This window comes from Cervus canadensis, chromosome 17, assembly GCF_019320065.1.
Source record: "Cervus canadensis isolate Bull #8, Minnesota chromosome 17, ASM1932006v1, whole genome shotgun sequence".
NCBI classification, from domain to species: domain Eukaryota; kingdom Metazoa; phylum Chordata; class Mammalia; order Artiodactyla; family Cervidae; genus Cervus; species Cervus canadensis.
Genome location: NC_057402.1, coordinates 41,364,905 through 41,383,231, shown reverse-complemented (window position 1 = coordinate 41,383,231; position 18,327 = coordinate 41,364,905). Strand labels below are relative to the sequence as shown.

The following is an 18,327-nucleotide window of genomic DNA, read 5'->3' as shown; positions in this document are numbered from 1 at the left end:
ATTGTATACATTCTTCTGTACATTTACAAACACCAAAGTGTCTCTAGAAACGGTTTTGTTGCATTTATATGTGTGTTTATGGCAGCATGGGTTTCCCTGGTGGTTCAGAGAGGGTAAAGTATGTGCCTGCAGTGAAGGAGACTTGGGTTTGATCCCTGGGTCAGGAAGATCCCCTTGGGGAAGGGAATGCAACCCACTCCAGTATTTTTGCTTGGAAAATCCATGAACATCAGAGCCGGGTAGGCTACAGCCCATGGGGTCCCAGAGTCGGACATGACTGAATGACTAACATGTGACCACATTACAAGTTGGTGCGCGTATTAGCATTTTAAGGGTTTTTGACTTACCAATATGACATGAAGTTTGACTATACTGCAGTATAGTATGCATTGATTTTTTAAAATAATTTTTTATATGGACCATTTTTAAAGTCTTTGTTGAGTCTGTTACAACATAGCTTGTTTTATGCTTTGGTTTTTCAGCTGCAAGGCATGTGGGATCTTAGCTGCCTGACCAGGGTTCGAACCCTCATCCTTTGCATTTGAAGGCAAAGTCTTAACCACTGGACTGCTAGGGAAGTATAGTACAGTATTAATAAAATATAGTATTAATATACCTGTACTTTATTTCCTTATTACTCTGTTGATGGGTTCATGTTAAGTCACTTTAGTCATGTCAGTTGTGTTAGTCTCTCAGTTGTGTCCGACTGTCTGCAACCCCATGAACTGCCAGGTTCCTCTGTCCATGGAATTCTCCAGGCAAGAATACTGGAGGGGCTTGCCATTTCCTTCAGGGGATCTTCCCAACCCAGGGATCGAACCCACTTCTGTCTCCTGCATTGTCAGGCAGGTCTTTACCACTAGCACCACCCCAATTTTTATGCTATTACCAAAAGAAAAAAGAGCTATAATAAACCTCTTTACTTCTGCCTGGTGTTATGGGCTGCACCGTATCCTCCCAAATTCTGTATGTGGAAGCCCTAACTCTGGTACCTCAGAATGTGACTGTGTTTGGATCTCTAAAGAGGGAATTAAGTTAAAATGAGTTGTTGGGGGTGGTCCCTAATCCAATATGACTGGTATCCATACAAAAGGAGAGATTTGGACACAATGATATATAGAGGGATCATGTAAAGATACAGGGAGAACATGGCCATTTACAAGCCAAGGAGGGAGGCATCAGAAGAAACCAACCCAACCTTGATCTGGGACTTGCAGCCTCCAGAACAGTGAGAAAATAAATTTATGTTGTTTATTCCAGTGGTCCCCAACCTTTTTGGCAATAGGGACAAATATTGCAGAAGACAAGTTTTTCCATGGACCAGGGGCAGGGGCAGTGGTTTTGGGATGACTCAAGTGCATTGTATTTATTATGCACTTTATTCCTATTAACATTGCATCAGCTCCATCTCAGACCATCAGGCATTAGATCCCAGAAGTTTGGGACCCCTGGTTTAAGCCACCTGTGTTGTTGTTCAGTTGCTAAGTCATTTCTGACTCCATGACCCCATGGACTGTGGCACGCCAGGCTTCCCTGTCCTTCACTGTCTCCTGGAGTTCACTCAAACTCATGTTTATTGTGTCAGTGATGCCCTCCAACCATCTCATCCTCTGTCGCCCCCTTCTCCTATTGCTCTCAATCTTTCTCGGCATCAGGGATTTTCCAGTGAGTCAGCTCTTTGTATCAGGTGGCCAAAGTATTGAAACTTCACCATCAGTCTTTCCAATGAATACTCAGGGTTGATTTCCTTTAGGATTTTTTTTTTTAATTATAATGACATTTTATTTTAAATAGTCACAACATCTGACACTTCAAAAAAAGATACCACTAATTAAAAAAAAAAAGATACCACTAATAAATAACAGAAGTGGAAATACTATCAAAGTTAAAACAGACATAATGTTTAGCTGAGAATCACTTCAACAGAGTAAGGCTCTAAAGATACCAGACAAATGATTTCCTTTAGGATTGACTGGTTTGATCTCCTTGCTGTCCAAGGGACTCTCAAGAGTCTTATGCCCTAGCAAGGTAACATATCTTGCTCGGATAGATTATAGGCCCCATATAAAACAAAATTGAATTTGTTAAAAAAAAAATGGTTTAAATAAGACAGAGGCCTTTGTGGTTATTGTTTGATTCCTCTCTCACAGAAGCAGCTGGAAACCGAGCATCTAGGGCTTGTATTTTTGCTCTTTGAGCATCTGGCACCCTGTCTCTTTTCTCATCCTGCTCCCTCATACTGGTCTGTGGCTTCCAACTTCAAGGTCACAAGTTCAAGGTCAAGATGACTTTTATCCTGAGGAAGGAGGGAGGAAAAAAAGCCAAAAGGAGCATACTTTTTAATGGAGTCATCTTCCTTTAAGCAGCCTATTTGGATGTTCCACAGAGCACTTCTATTTACATCACATGGGCTGGAACCTAGCCTTCTAAGGGAGGCTATCTACATTGTCATCCCAAATAAAACTGGGATTTTGTCATTAAGGGAAAAGAGGAAGTGAAAGTTGAGCAGGTAACTAGTTAACAATGTCTGCCTCACTTTCACACTTAGGACTGTTGATGTTTAAAGCTCTTCCACTGTGGGATGGCTGATACCCTGTATCTATATGTGTTGTTGTTTAGCTGCTCAGTTGTGTTGGACTCTTTGGGACCCCATGGGCTGCAGCACGCCAGACTTCCTATCCTTCACCATCTCCCGGAGTTTCTCAAACTCATGTCTTTTAAGTCAGTGGTGCCATCCAGCCATCTCATCCTCTGTCACTCCCTTCTATGTACACGCTATGCCGTTTCCTATTGTCATTGAGCAGAAACAACTCATAAGAAAAAAAGTTTTTTCTTTTCTGAAATCATAGGGGAAATGTCATAAGCTTTCTCCCCAGAGTGCACTGCTCCACCCAGTGGCTCAGCGCCTGTCCTGGTGCAGTCATGCTAAAAAACATGCACAGCTGTGGTCGGTCATGTGCTCTGCTGGGAGGGGTCACCCTGGTCACTCATTTTACCAGCTGCTAAGTTAAGGTGTAAAAGTGCTGGGATTCCTGGTCCATTGTATCTAATGATACAGAAAAAAAAAATCATTTAATGTTTTACAGAAGTTGTTGGAATTGTGTTAAAAAATAAAAAATCCCAGGACTAGTTTCATCTGAGGAAATGAATTCAGTTTATTATCCAGAGGTATGAAACATCTGGATTGATTGCATTTTCACCCATCTGATGTTTGGAACTTGATTCAGTTCAACCCTGTGAGAATGTATTTTAACTAAGGGTGTGTGTGTGTGTGTGTGGTGGGTGGGTGTGTGTGTGTTGCTCAACTGTGTCCAACTCTTTGCCACCCCATGGACTACAGCCCACCAGGCTCCTCTATCCATGGGATTTTCCAGGCAAGAATACTGGAGTGGGTAACCATTCCTTTCTCCAGAACTAAGGGTCTGCTGTCTTTTTTTTTTTTTTGGCCCCACCACAGGGTATGTGGAACTTCCAGGACCAGGGTTTGAACCAGTGTCCTCTGCAGTGGAAGCGCAGAGTCTTAACCACTGGACCAGCAGGGATGTCTAGGGTCTACTGTCAGTCAAGAACCAGATGGGCACTGATAGAAAGATGAATATGACAAGGTTCCTGCACTAAAGAGCCTGCAAACTAGCAGAGGAGATGAACAATCCACAGTAAGAATAATGCAGATTTCAGGAGGTCCTTGTTATCATATGATGATAATAATACGGGGGAACCCTGATTTTGGAATTGCATTTGTCTGAGGTCCCACAGCTAGTGAAGTGACAGGGAAGAATCTGAACCCTAGTCTATGGATGAAGAGGTATATCTTTCTCCCAGCATAGCACCATTTGGGTTAATCATTGAGGCACTCAGGATAGTTAAACTAGAGGCCAGATGAAAGACCCGTCGAAAAGGAGTCTGGAGGCAGGAATACCAAGATGGGATAAGAATGTGAACGTGGGGACACCCCCGGCAGTCCAGTGGTTGAGACTTCACCTTCAATGCAGGGGATGTGGGTTCAATCCCTAGTCAGGGAACTAAGATCCTACACACCCAAAACATAACACAGAAGCAACATTGTAATATATTCTATAAAGAGAAAAAGTGTGAACCTGGTCTGAGGGCATGTAGTAAGGCAGGAGAGGAGGGGACAGAAGTGAAAGAGACTTCACTTCATGGCTTAAATGAGGCCACCACTGCCCTGGGGGTTAATACTAAGAGGTTCAGTGGCTGCAAATGGTAAAATCAAATCCCCCACCAACTTTCCCATCTTAAGGTGGCCTCAGCTGGGCTCCTTCTGGGTAGTGTCACACCACAACATGTGAGGGATGCCTCAACTGGAGGGTGCAGCAAGAGTTTCTAGCAAAAAAAAAAAAAAAAAAAAAAAAATATATATATATATATATATGTACATTGTTTTTTTTTTTCTTTTGGCTGTGCGGGGTCTTCATTGCTGTGTGCAAGCTTTCTCTAGTTGCAGCGTGTAGGCACTGCTCTTCATTGTGGTGGGCAGGTTTCTCACTGAGGTGGCGTCTCTTGTGGCAGAACATGGACTCCAGGCACACAGACTTAGTACTCACAGAGCATGAGCTTAGTTGTTCTGCGGCATGTGGGATCTTCCAGGACCAGGGTTGTAACCCGTGTCCCCTGCATTGGCAGGCAGATTTTTAACCACTGGCCCACCAGGCAAGTCCTCTAGCGATATCTGTAATCAAGCAGGAGTGATATTCAAAATACTGAAAAACTGGAATGGCACAGTTACCAGCTCATCAGAACTCAGTCCTGTGACCTGAAGGGTACAGCTCAGTTCAAGAGGCTCTGTGGTGCCAAACATTTACCCTTTAAAGACTGAATCATGAGGAGTCATGGGAAGAAGGGCCTGAGATTGGGTCTGAGGTGGAGACAGGGGAGACCATGACTATTCTTTTTTAAAAAATTTATTTATTTGGTTGTGCTGGGTCTTAGTTGTAGCACTCAGGATCTTCCATCTTCCTTGCAGCATGTAGGATCTTTAGTTGCGCATACAAACTCTTAGTTGTGGTGTGCGGTATCAAGTTCCCTGACCAGGGATGCATCCAAGCCCCTGCATTGGGAGCGTGGCGTCTTAGCCACTAGACCATTCAGCAAGTCCCTATTTATTATACTTTACTTTTGTACTTTTTAACCCAATGCAAGAAGAATCACCACATATTTCCTGAGGTTTATATTTACTCACAAGTAGCAATGAACTGATTATCTTCTGACAATTCCAGATTTCCAGGAGAGAATGTGATTGGCCCAGGCTGAGGTGGGTGTCTGTTCCTGGTCCCCATCATTTCTTGTGAAAAGGAGAGCAGGACTCATATATTAAATCAAACACTTAAAATCTGTGTTTTGCCAAACACCATGAAAAAAAGCTAAAAGGCAGACGGTAAACTGGGAGGAAAACTCCAACATGGCAGACAGAAAAATATCATACAGATCAGTAAGAAAAAGATGAACTTTCTGGTTGAAACATGGGAAGGGAGAGGAATCATACTTTTATTTCTCCAAAATAAATAAACCTATTTGCATATGAAAAAGTACAGCAGTGATTATCTCAGTAGATATCAAAGAAATGCAAATTCAAATAAGATGTAATTTTTTCACCTACTGGTGGGGCCAGAATAAAAATTAGGATAGTGTATGTTGTTGGCAAAACTCAGGAAAAAAGCATTCTCATTCTCTCAAGGGGATGGAGACTTTCTGCATGAAACTTTGGTGAAATGTATCAAAACTCTTAACTGCCTAATTCCACTTCCAAGAATGACTCTGAGGAAATAGACAATGAAAATAATAGAAATGGTCATAATCCACAGCACTTACTATGTGGCAGGCACTCTTCTGAACGCTGTACATGTATTTCTTCACTTATCTACTGTTATCAGTCCTACATAACACTCTCTGTAAGATGAGAAAACAGGAGCAAACCTAAATGTTCAACTACAGTAGGCTGAAAAATCCACATTTACAATGCAAAACAATGCAGTCATTAAATAGGATGTCGTAGATGTATATTTGTTGACATTAAAGATGTTTATATTATTAAATGACAAAATGTTATAACATGGTATTAAAATGATATGTATATATGGGGAAATAGCTGCAAATAAGTATATCGTGGCTATTTCTAAGCATGGGATTTTAAGTCAGTTGTATTTTTTTTTTTAGATATTTATTCACTTATTTATTTGGCTGTACCAGGTCTTAGTTGGGGCATGCAGAATCTTGTACTTGTGGCATGCAGGATCTTTAGTTGTAGCATGTGGTATGTTTATTGTTGTGGCGTATGGAATCTAGTTCCCTGACCAGGGATTGAACTCGGGCTCTCTGCAGTGGGAGCTTGGACTGGTAGCTACTGGACCACCAGGGAAGTTCTGTAATTAGTTCTGTTTTAAAAGGGGTGGGAAAGTGAAAGTGTCACTCAGTCACGTCCAACTCTTTGCAACCTTATGGACTGTAGCCCGCCAGGATCCTGTGTCTGTGGGATTCTCCAGACAAGAATTCTGGAGTGGGTTGCCATTCCCTTCTCCAGGGGATCTTCCTGACCCAGCAACTGAATCCAGGTCTCTCACATTGCAGGTAGACTTTTTACCAGCTGAGCCACTAGGGAAGCCCAAAAGGGGTCAGGGGTGCGCATAAATGCACTGATGCTTCCCAAATACTGAAAAGTCTAATTTAAGCAAAAATTCTCAGAATAATACACTTAATTAAAATTATCTATAATACTGCAATTGCCTTGAAAATTTAGGGAAGTGATTTGAATTCATCTCCTAAGAGGAAAAGTTAAGAATTTTATCTGTGTTATCTGAAACATCTCCTATACTTTGCAGCACAGTTAGAGGCAATTATGTTTAGAGAACTTACAATCTCTCTTTCCAAAGAACTCATTTCCTAGATTCTCCAAGACAAGTTGTAAGGGAAGTGGGCTGAACACACCTGCTAAGCAAAGGCCTAGTATTCAATCCAAGAGCTGTGAGCTGTAGATCATGATCACACACAGGCCGAGCCCCTCTGTGGGTTCCTGAAAGTCCATAACTTTCTGTCCATTACTCAGTAAGAGCTGTGGGCAACAGGATGTTGGTTCATGGAAAGGAGGACCTTCTTGCAGGGAACTGCAAATGAATTCATTAAATTATTTATTGATAACTATGCAATGCACTGGTGGCTAGCGAGAATAGTATCATCAGTATTTTGAACGCATCAGTACATTTCTGTGCATCCCCTACCACTTTTAAAATGCAATTGATTATAGGACTTCCCTGGCAGTCCAGTGTCACAGAGATGCACAGATCAAGTCCTGTCTTTAAAGGGATGACAGGGTGATAGGGAGAGTTAAGCGGAGAGTTACAAATACACTATGCTAATGGCCAGGCACAGAGCACAGTAGGTACAAGGGGGCAGAAATGCTTGAGTCTGTCTGGGGGTCATGGAGGCTTCATGTAGAGGAGCAATAAAGCTAGTCACTCTGTGCATGCATGCTCAGTCTGTCCGACTCTGCAACCCCGTGGACTGTACTCTGCCAGGCTCCATGGAATTCTCCAGGCAAGACTACTGGAGTGGGTTGCCATGCCCTCCTCCAGGGGATCTTACCCACTCACAGATTAAACCTGAGTCTCCAGCGTTTCCTGCCCTGGCAAGCAGATTCTTTTATTGCTGAACCACCAGGGAAGCCCTATAGCCAAGTATTAATATTATAAGAATCCTATGGCTGATTCATATCAATGTATGACAAAACCCACTGAAATGTTGTGAAGAAATTAGCCTCCAACTAAAAAAAAAAAAAAAAAAAAGAACCCTAATTATCTAATATCTGTAGCTATTGACTAATTTATGTACTAGGTACATAAATTAGTCAATATAAATAAATAATAAAATAAAAATAAAATTATATATAATAAAATAAAAAGTAATAAAATTAAAATTATATAACAATAAAATTAAAATAAAATGAAATAATAAAAATAATAATAAAACATAAATCAGAAAATGGTTAGGCGTGATTGGTGTTAGGTGTCTGGGGAGCTTAGATTTCAGTACTTATTTTTTCTCCCCTACAGAATTCTGGAGAGTACACCCAAAAGTCATTAACCAGCAGGGAAATAAATGAGGTAGAGAGTTTATCTGTGAAAGCAACCTTCACTTCCATGTAGAGCTTCCTGGTAAATCAGACTTCAGAAAATTCCAGATCTTGGAAACTGAAGACACAGGTGTAACTGTCATGCTATGACAGGCCCTGCACACAGGCCTCCTTCAAAACACACTAGCTTCAGGTGAAGAGAGACAGTGCAGAGGGAGGGAGGGCAGGTAGGGATGGGGGCTGGGTATGAGAGTGGATAGGTGAGATCTTGCCCGGGTGGTTTTATTGTATGAGCACAAACTATACGAGAGAGAAAGAGGACATGGTGGGTAAGGAGAGTGACCTGTCACCCCGTGACCCTGCTCCATAATGAACCACGGGCCAATAGATGTCACTGTCATGCATCACCTGTGGAGAATGACTAAATCTGGGGAAAAGACAGTAGGGGTAAATTTTCCAGATACAAATTTCTCTCCTTTAGAAGAGACATTGAAATGAAGATATTAAGGAAGATGTTTAGCTATGTGTTAGAAAGAATGCCTGAGAATGAATTGGCCCACCTATGACTACAGACCCCCACAAGGGCCTTTGCTGGTGGCTCAGTGGTAAAGAATCTGCTTGCCAATGTAGGAAACACGAAACGTGGGTTCAATCCCTGAGTCATGAAGATCCCCTGGAGAAGGAAATGGCAACCCACTACAGTATTCTTGCCTGGGAAATCTCATGACAGAGGAGCCTGGTGGGCTACAGTCCATGGAGTCGCAAAGACTCTGACACAACTGAGCATGCATGCACGCACAAGGACTATTATGACCACAAAGACAGAACAGGAACACTGCTTCAAAGGTTAAGATACATTAGGGCAGGGAATGCCCCTTACTGACCACCAGGTGGCACCATAGACCAAACACAGCTTGGTTGTTAAGTCTATAAAGTCTGCAGTGTGATATGAAAGTGAAAGTGAAGTCGCTCAGTTGGTCCAACTCTCTGTCATGGACTGTAGCCTACCAGGCTCCTCCATCCATGGGATTTTCCAGGCAAGAGTACTGGAGTGGGTTGCCATTTCCTTCTCTAGAGGATCTTCCCAACCCAGGGATCAAACCCAAGTCTCCCACATTGTAAGCAGATGCTTTACCGTCTGAGCCACCAGGGAAATCTGCAGTGTTCGCTCTCAAACCTGGTAGGGCTAGATACATACAATGGAACATTATTCAGTCTTGTAAGGGAAGAAAAGGGACTTCCCTGGTGGTCCAGTGGCTAAGACTCCAAGCTCCCAAGGCAGAGGGCCCAGGTTTGATCCCTGGTCGGGGAAGTAGATCCCTCATGCTGCAACTAAGACCTGATGCAAATAAATAAATATCTTTTAAAATAATAATAAGAAGGGGGAGAAAATTCTGACACATGTGACAGTATCAGTGAACCATGAAGACATTATTCTAAGTGAAATAAGCCAGACAGAAAAGGACAAATACTACAGGATTCCACTTAAATAAAGTACTTAGAATATTTACATTTATAGAGATACAAGTAGAATAGTGACTTCCAGGGGAATGAGAAGTCATTGTGGAGTGGTACAGAATTCAGTTTGAGGAGATGTCAGGTTTTTCTGAAGACAGATGGTAATGATGGTTACAGAGCAAAGTGAATATACTTAACACCGCAGAACTGTGGCTAGGTTCACAAAAATGACCGAGATTGTAAATTTTATGTTATAGATATCTTACCACAATTAAAAAAAAAAATCAGAGGCTCACGCTGTTGTCTTTGTGTGCTCAGTTACTCAGTTATGTGTGACTCTTTGTGACTTCACGGACTATAGCCTGCCAGGCTCCTCTGCCCATGGAATTTTCCAGGCAAGAATACTGGAGTGGGGTTGCTATTTCCTTCTCCAGTTGTCTTATACCTGCTGAAAGTCCAGGAGGAGGATGTACCTACTAGAACAGGTAAAGAAGGAAGAAAAGCATGTTTCCAACAATCTTGCCCCTCCTGACCTTGGCTTCCTCCCTAAATCCTGAATCAGCTTTCTATTTGCATCTTGTTCGCTCACTTATTTATTAAATGCCTACTAAGTGTTGGCCTTGAGCCAGGCACTGAGAAGACATTCTGCAGGGGCCAAGCCATTTTCTGCACAGCTCCAGTTCCTCTTGTCTATTCCAGTCGCTTTCCCCTAGCCAGTCCTTCAGCCCAAATCTTTTCAGCTTTCTTCTCTCAGTTTTCATTTTAATGAAAAATACCTTGGTTCACATCATATTTTAATTAAATTTTTTTTTAAATTTTGGCTACACCATGCAGTATGTGAAATCTTAGTTCTCCAGCCAGGGACTGAACCCACACCCCCTACATTGGAAGCACAGAGTCTTAACCACTGAACCACCAGGGAAGTCCCTTGTTAAAAAATTTTTTTCAAATTGTTTTGGCATATTTTAATTTTAAAAGAAGGCCTTCCCTGGTGGCATAGTGGTAAGGAATCCATCCACCTGCCAATGCAGGAGATGTGGGTTCGATCCCTGGGTCGGGTAGATCACCTGGAGAATGAAATGGCAACTTGCTCCAGTATTCTTGCCTGGGAAATCCCATGGACAGTGGAACCTGGCGGACTATAGTCCATGGGGTCGCAAAGAGTGTGACAGGACTTAGCGCTAAACAACAATAAAAATTTTAAATGAGGATTAGAAGTAATGGGTGGAGTTTTCTAAAGAAGATGCCCTTACTGCAGAGAATCCAGGGGCAGTCACAGCCTTCCTCTGTTAATCAAGTTAGATGAAAATATGCTACAGCAACAAATAACCCTTGGATCTCAGTGGCTCCACAAGGAGTTTACTTTTTGCTCATGTGACCTGTTCAACACAGTTAGTAGAGAGGGTCTGCTCCTCGGTCACCAAGGCTTATGGTAGTTGCACCTCCAAGGACCCAGTTTTCTGAGCAGAGACAGCAGGGGAAGAGAGTGGAGAATTAGATTGGCCTTCCCCAGCCTCCATCTGAGACAACCCACATCCCTACCATTGACATCTCAAGGCTCAGGACTGATCACATGGTCCCGTCGAATGCAACTAGACTGTTTGGTGAACAATACTCTATAGTTTCTTTCTAAATCTCCCTATTTGTTTATTTTAACCACACCATGTGGCATGCAGGATCTTAGTTCCCCAACCAGGGATGGAACCCATGCCCCCTGCATTGGCAGTGGGGCGTCTTAACCCCTGGACTACCAGGCAAGTCCCTCCAGTTTCTTGACTCTGCTTTCACTAGATGAATAGTATAGTCGTGATGACCTGTTTTCCTTGTTGCCCTTTCTGGACTCTACTCTTCAGAAGAGGTCAAGCCCTCACATTATTTTGTGACTGTGCCTGCCACGGGGCCTGGCATGTGGTAGGTGCCCTTTGTTTGTACAGTGGATAAAAGACGGCAGAAAGTAAAGGTGACCCAGAGGAAGGTAGAGTCAGTACTGGGAAGGATTTGTTTTAGGAAGAGGTGCCATATCTGACAAATGAAGCCAGGAGGGCCAAGAAACCAATTCCACCCGATTTTAAGAGCTAAACCAAATGTCACTGAATAGAGTTGGACATTTTAAGTGTCACAGATCATTGTTGGGGTTCAGAAATTCCAACAACGACAACCAAAGAGAGTGCACATGTAGAAGCAAAGTAGGACCCCAGGCAGCACCAAGTGGCTTTGGAAAAAAATCCTCTGACCCCAGAGCAGTTTTATGAATGAAAAGAACTGGATGTGAAGGGAGGGGTCTGCCTTTCTCAGAAGTTTTCAGAGTTAACTAAAACCAGGGTGCTAGTCCTAGGTTACCTGGAAAGACCTTGATTTATCCAACTGTTTTTCTCTGGTAGAGAAATAAAAAGGATCAACTCTACAGAATCACTGCTAGGTTAGAAAATGAGCAGTTTTATAGGCCTCAGTTTGCAAAATAAGTAGGTTCATATAGAATGCAGAAGATATACAAGGACCCTTTAAGTTATAAGCAGGGTGACCATTCAAGTTTGTCTCTGTTGTTACTGGTTAATTTATTAGTAACACGTCTCACAGTTACTCTCAAAACTGTTTCTGTTTGGACAATAAATTGCAAGGTCATCCATCCCAGTTATAAGTGACAACTGGCTGGAAAAAGGTGACACTAGCCTGGAAAATCCCATGGATGGAGGAGCCTGGTAGGCTGCAGTCCATGGGGTCGAAGAGTCAGACATGACTGCACGACTTCACTTTCACTTTTCACTTTTATGCATTGGAGAAGGAAATGGCAACCCACTCCAGTGTTCTTGCCTGGAGAATCCCAGGGATGGGGTCACACAGAGTCGGACACAACTGAAGTGACTTAGCAGTAGCAGTAGAAGGCTCTAGAAAGGGGCAGAAGAACAAACATTTCCATTGGCTGGAAACACCCAGCTTGTGCTGGGCTGGGCACCTAAGATGGCCTGTTTCAGGGCTAAGAAGTGGGGGGACCCCTGGGACCCTGGCGGGTTTAGGGGATGAGGGAAGCCTGGATGCTTCTAGCACTTCCTGAAGAGCAAGGGCTGGGTCAAATGAGAAAGAGGTTGGCGGTTGGCTGCTTGCCCATGCATTTGTTATCTTCTTGACCTTGGGAAGGTACATAAGGCATCTGACCATCACTTTCCTAATCTGTAAAATGGGGGTGTTTACCTCCGAAGGCTGCTTCTCTTATTTAACTGTTGGCCACTATTCTTCCATTATGCAGCTGACGACACATAAATTATGGGAGGGCAGACTGTGCCAGTACAGGCTCATAATTCTCAGAGCTACATTTATGAGCCAAGTACTCAGGCAGTCAGTGCACAGTATCTGACTTCCAAAGGAGAAAACGGAGACTTGGAGAGAGAACTTGTATAAGGTCACACAACTCATACATGGCTGGGGAAGACTGACCCCAGGGGGAAAAAAAGCTGGTTCAAAGCTCACGCTCTAACTATATAAGGGCTATTGAACTGAAGGGAGGAAGCCGCCAGCGGCCAGCTCTGCTCTTCTCGGACTCCCGTCTCCAGGGCTCTTTGCTCACCCGCACAGTCCCTCCAGGATCGCACCCTGGAAGAGGAGCAAACACAACAAAGGGCGGAGGAGAGCCTGGCCGAGCGGTCGACATCCCACAAAACGCGATGACTGGACCCCAGCACACCACTCGGCGACGGTGCCAGGCGTCCTCTCTTCGGTCCAGAAAACAGGCCACCTTTGAGACTTGCTCCCTGGGCGGGGAGGAAGCGCGGAGCGCCCGGGGTCGGGCTGAGAGCTTACGTAAGGCCAACCGGCGGCTGCGCCCGGGTCTCCCAAGTGTGAGCGCTGAGCCCCAGGCCCAGAGGGACCTCCCTCCGGTCCGCTACCCCGCGTCTCTGCCGAGGACCACCGGCCCGGACCCCGCGGCGTCCGCGCTGGGCGGGGGCGTCCTCCCGCAGCCACCCAGCTTCCCGGGGGAGGAGCAGCGCATCGCGCAAGCATCCGGGAGCGGCGGAGGGGGCGGGAGGAAGGGCGAGAGGAGGAAGCGGGATTTAAACGAAAGGCGGTGACGCCACACAAAAGATTTCTATAGGCTCCAGGGAGGTTACGGCTGAGGCGGCGGCGGCGAGCCCGGGGGCGAGGCGCGGACGGGAAGAGGAAAAGCCTCCAGCGGCCCCGGCGGGCGAGCAGGCGGCGGCGCACCCACGGCCGTGCTTCGAGGTGAAGCCGCGCGGGGAGAGGAAGCGGGTGTTTTCCCCTCTGCCTTTCGGCCCCCGCCCTTCCTTTCAGTTTCTCCCGGCTCGCTCGGAAGTTGGAGGTTGACAAAAATGGCAGGAGCCGGGGTCCGGGCGGGTCTCTGCAGCGCCGCGGGGACCTTCTGAGTTGACCGGGCCGCCCGGGAGACGCGCGCGGCGGCGTCCGATGCTCAGGGCCCGCGGTCCCGGGAGAGCTCAGCCGCTGCGGGCCCGAGGCGAGGAGGAGGCGACGGGGATGGACTCGCGCCGACAGCCGGCGGCGGGCCGTGGGGCGCGCGGTCCGGGAGGGCGTGCCGCCTCGGCTCCGGGCCGCGCTCTGTGAACCGGCGAGGCGGGAAGGGGCCGCCGCGGCGCCCGGCACGCCCGGGCGTGGCGGGCGGGCGAGAGCGCGAGCGGGGCGGCCGCTGTGCGCAATCAGTGCAGGCTCCCGCCCGACTCTGACTCGGCCGCGCCAGCACCGGCCACACCCTCGGCCCTGCTGCCGCCGCTTCCCGAGAGCGGGAGGCAGGAGATGCCCACTGGGCGGCCGTGCGTCCCCGTGGGCCAACCCCGGCCGCCGTCGCGGGGAAGTGCCGCCCGGCGGGGTCTGGACGCCTGAAGCCCACGTGCGCCGCCGAGCCCGAGGTGGCTGACAGCAGAGCCTGCTGGAGCCGCCGCCCGCGCTCCTCCCCGAGGAAAGGATTTTGATTTCAAAGAAAGAAAGGAAGGAAGGACAACTCCCAGCTTCCCTCTCCCGCCCCCCCTGCCCTGGCAGTCGGACCGGGCCATGCCCAGGAAGGCGGCGGCGGCAGCCCAGAGGAAGGGACTTTCCTGGCACTCCGGCGACGAGAAGCGCAGTCTGTGAGTTTGCTCTGTCCCGGTTCATGGTTCCTGCAAGCCCTCCAAGAGGCCGAAAGCTGCAGCCCCTCACCGCGCCCCGACGAGCCGCCTGCGTTTTGTGGCCCCCGGGCCCGCTCCGCGCCGCCGGGGCTCCGGCCGCCGCAGCCCAGTGCCCTCTGCCCGCAGCGGTGGATGGCATGATGGTGCGGGGAAGGCACCGCGGCCTTGGCCAGCTGAGTCGCGACGGCCGCGGGGGCGGCGGCATCGGCAGCGGCGGTGGTAGCAGGCTCCCCAGCGGCATGCCAGTGCCCCCCGGGCGCGATGGCTAGCGGCAGCGCTGGGAAGCCCAGTGTCGAGGCGGCTTCTCCGGCTCCAGCGAGCGCCGTCGGCGGGGCCTCGTCGCAGCCGCGGAAGAGGCTGGTGTCCGTCTGTGACCACTGCAAAGGCAAGATGCAGCTGGTGGCCGACCTGCTGCTGCTGTCGAGTGAGGCGCGGCCCGTGCTCTTCGAGGGCCCCGCCTCTGCCTGCGCCGGCGCCGAGTCCTTCGAGCAGTGCCGGGACACCATCATCGCGCGCACCAAGGGGCTCTCCATCCTCACCCACGACGTGCAGAGTCAGCTCAACATGGGCCGCTTCGGGGAGGCAGGGGACAGCCTGGTGGAGCTGGGAGACCTGGTGGTTTCCCTGACCGAGTGCTCCGCCCATGCGGCCTATCTGGCGGCCGTGGCCACGCCGGGCGCGCAGCCCGCGCAGCCGGGCCTGGTGGACCGCTACCGCGTGACGCGCTGCCGCCACGAGGTGGAGCAGGGCTGCGCCGTGCTGCGCGCCACCCCGCTGGCCGACATGACCCCGCAGCTGCTGCTCGAGGTGTCGCAGGGCCTGTCGCGCAACCTCAAGTTCCTGACGGACGCGTGCGCCCTGGCTAGCGACAAGTCCCGGGACCGCTTCTCGCGTGAGCAGTTCAAGCTGGGCGTCAAGTGCATGAGCACCAGCGCCTCGGCGCTGCTGGCCTGCGTGCGCGAGGTGAAGGCGGCGCCCAGCGAGCTGGCGCGGAGCCGCTGCGCTCTCTTCAGCGGGCCGCTGGTGCAGGCGGTCGGCGCCCTGGTGGGCTTCGCCACCGAGCCGCAGTTCCTGGGTCGCGCGGCGGCTGTGAGCGCCGAGGGCAAGGCGGTGCAGACCGCCATCCTGGGAGGCGCCATGAGCGTGGTGTCGGCCTGCGTGCTCCTGACCCAGTGCCTCAGGGATCTGGCGCAGCACCCCGACGGGGGCGCCAAGATGTCGGACCACAGGGAGAGGCTGAGGAACTCGGCCTGCGCCGTGTCTGAAGGCTGCACCCTGCTATCTCAGGCTTTAAGGGAGAGGTCTTCGCCCAGGACTTTACCGCCAGTGAATTCCAATTCTGTGAATTAGCACCCCCCAATCCTCAGCCTCATCCCCTGTTCCACCCCCCTACCCCCCACTCCCAGGCTAAAGGAAGATAACATATTCTCTTCCCTTTTCCATTTATACCAAAGAAATCAACGGTGAAGCTTGCCCCCTACCCCCCGCCCCGTTAAATGCTCGTGAGGAATCTTCCAGAAGGCAGGGCCATGCATACATGCCATTTATGCACGCACTCTGAGGGCTCCCGTGCCCCACCAGCCCAAGCACAGTAGGGACCAGCAGGTGGAAGATGTGACTTATGCTGGTTGCGGTGTTAACCCCCGCCCCCTAACCCAGCTCCCCTTCCGGGGCTCCTCAACTAAATTTTTATTATTAATTGGGCAGGAAGGAGGTCATGGGTTCATTTCTTTTTTGGTCTTTATTTTCTTCCCTAATTAAAAGAAAGGTTACCTCAGTTTTCACTCCTTAGACATGGATGTAGCTACCTTTTGTTTGTATGTTGTTATTTTTTTAAGCAGTCGTGATGGATTAGGCGTATACTTGGTGTGGAAAGAGTATGACTTTGCCATGTGATTTGCAAATGGGGGGAGAAAGCTACTGTGAGTGTGTGTTTTATTTTTTAATTTACACTATAGAGTGATCCCCCTCCCCCAATGTCAAGTTTTTACCTTGCATGTACTGGAGTATTTATTTCATCTATTAAAATGTTATGTTTCTCAGATGATTTTCTGCAATGATTGTTGATTTTTCAATAATTGTAATGTTGCAGGCTGCCTGTCATTCCTGGAAAGGCACCCTAGAAAGGTTTCGCTTCAGTAGTAGTGAGGTGGGTCCCTTTATGCTTTTTCCTAAAGAGTTAACTTATTTGAACAGCCTAGAATTCAAGAAGAGAGAACTGTTTGTAGAAAGAAAACTGTCCCCTTGTAAAGGCAGGGGACACATACAGTGGTTACCTATAGTGCTAGAGTGGCTGTTTAGGTTTTCTTTGTTTTTTTCTGTCTTGCTTCTAGTTTCTCCTGGAAAGTAATTTTGCATCCATTGTCCCCTTCTCATCCTTCTGTCCTAATGAACAGGGTTCAGGCTGACTGCAGTCTGATTTGTATTCCGCCTGTCTTTTTCAGATTAAGGCTCTTGCTAGTCCCACATGGAATGTACGTACGGGAATCTGTGTATGGACCTGCAAAAGTACTGTGTATTAAATGAGAGTATGTAGACAGGTCTGTTCAGACAAGAACCAACTGCTCTTGATTTTAGAAAACCAAACAAATGTAGACTATTCAGTGGAGGAGGAAGTATTCTGAAAAGTGTGATAATAACTCTCTAGACCCAGGGCATGATGGCAGGCGAAGGACTTATCTTTGTGACCTTGGTCTAAGATATGGCCCGGTTGCTTGTATGTTGGATGCTTTGTTCAGTGAAATCTGAAATTAAGGTAGCAGGTCCTTTCTGCAGACAGTTTTAAGAAAAAAAATATTGGGGGAGAGGTGTATGGTTTTGCTGAGTTTTGAACATTTTCCCACTGAAAAAACAACAAATGTATTTGTCGTGCCTATCAGAGAGCTACATGGATAAAACTAGTACATGGTTTAAATTTGCTTAGTTTATTTATTTATTTTTCTTGGGATTTGTTGTGCCTAAACCTTTGCAGTTGTCACAGAGCTGAAAAGAAAAAGATTTTTCCACTGTGATATGTTAGAGGAAAGTTGTAGTGATTGTTTTTACTTGAGTGACTGTATTTATTACAAGAACATTGTATTCAGCATGTAGAACCTCTTTAAATCTATGTTGGGTTACTTCACTCCTTGAGCTTCTCTGAAGTTTGAAAAAGTCTTAAAAGTGGTCAAGTGTATACATTTTTAAAAACAGTCAAGGGAGCTGTTCTTTTTCTCTCTTAGATTCTGGTAGATTTAAATTTCTGAAGTCTACAAAAGATGAAAATAACCTTGAATGTTTATTCCTCTCCCCCTGCCCTTCTTTAAGTCTGAATTCGTCAGGTTCAGGAAGGATTTAAGGGGAAAAAACCTACCAAACCTATGTGCCAGTGACAGTCCTGCTTGCATATAGGAATTTTTACTTACTTTTATTCATTGAATTTCCGTAAGTAATAATTGCATGTTTCCTTTAGCCTGTGCAGATCACAAAGAGTCAACTGAATGGAACATAGTAAAGTAAAACCAGAGCCAGAAATCTGCAAATTTGGTATCTGATTAGGAAAAAAAGAATTGCCAATTGTTCCTTGGACTCATTCCTTGCAGAAGCAATTTTCAGGACAGTGCAAGCCAAAAAAAAAAAAAAACCCCACTTTCCCTATCTACTTGGATGCAGTTAACTAGC

At 47.2% G+C, this 18,327-nt stretch overlaps 1 protein-coding gene across 1 annotated transcript; it reads left to right on the top strand.

Moving 5' to 3' along the window:
* Window positions 1-13,608: 13,608 nt before the first annotated feature.
* On the top strand, window positions 13,609-16,714 carry TLNRD1 (talin rod domain containing 1). Its single transcript, XM_043490022.1, has one exon. The coding sequence runs from the start codon at window positions 14,932-14,934 to the stop codon at window positions 16,018-16,020; it is 1,089 nt and encodes a 362-aa protein (XP_043345957.1). The 5' UTR covers window positions 13,609-14,931; the 3' UTR covers window positions 16,021-16,714.
* The last annotated feature ends 1,613 nt before the right edge of the window (window positions 16,715-18,327 follow it).

Bases quoted from the DNA above. Each gene is read 5' to 3' on its own strand.
- TLNRD1 (XM_043490022.1), top strand. From the start codon at position 14,932: ATGGCTAGCGGCAGCGCTGGGAAGCCCAGTGTCGAGGCGGCTTCTCCG.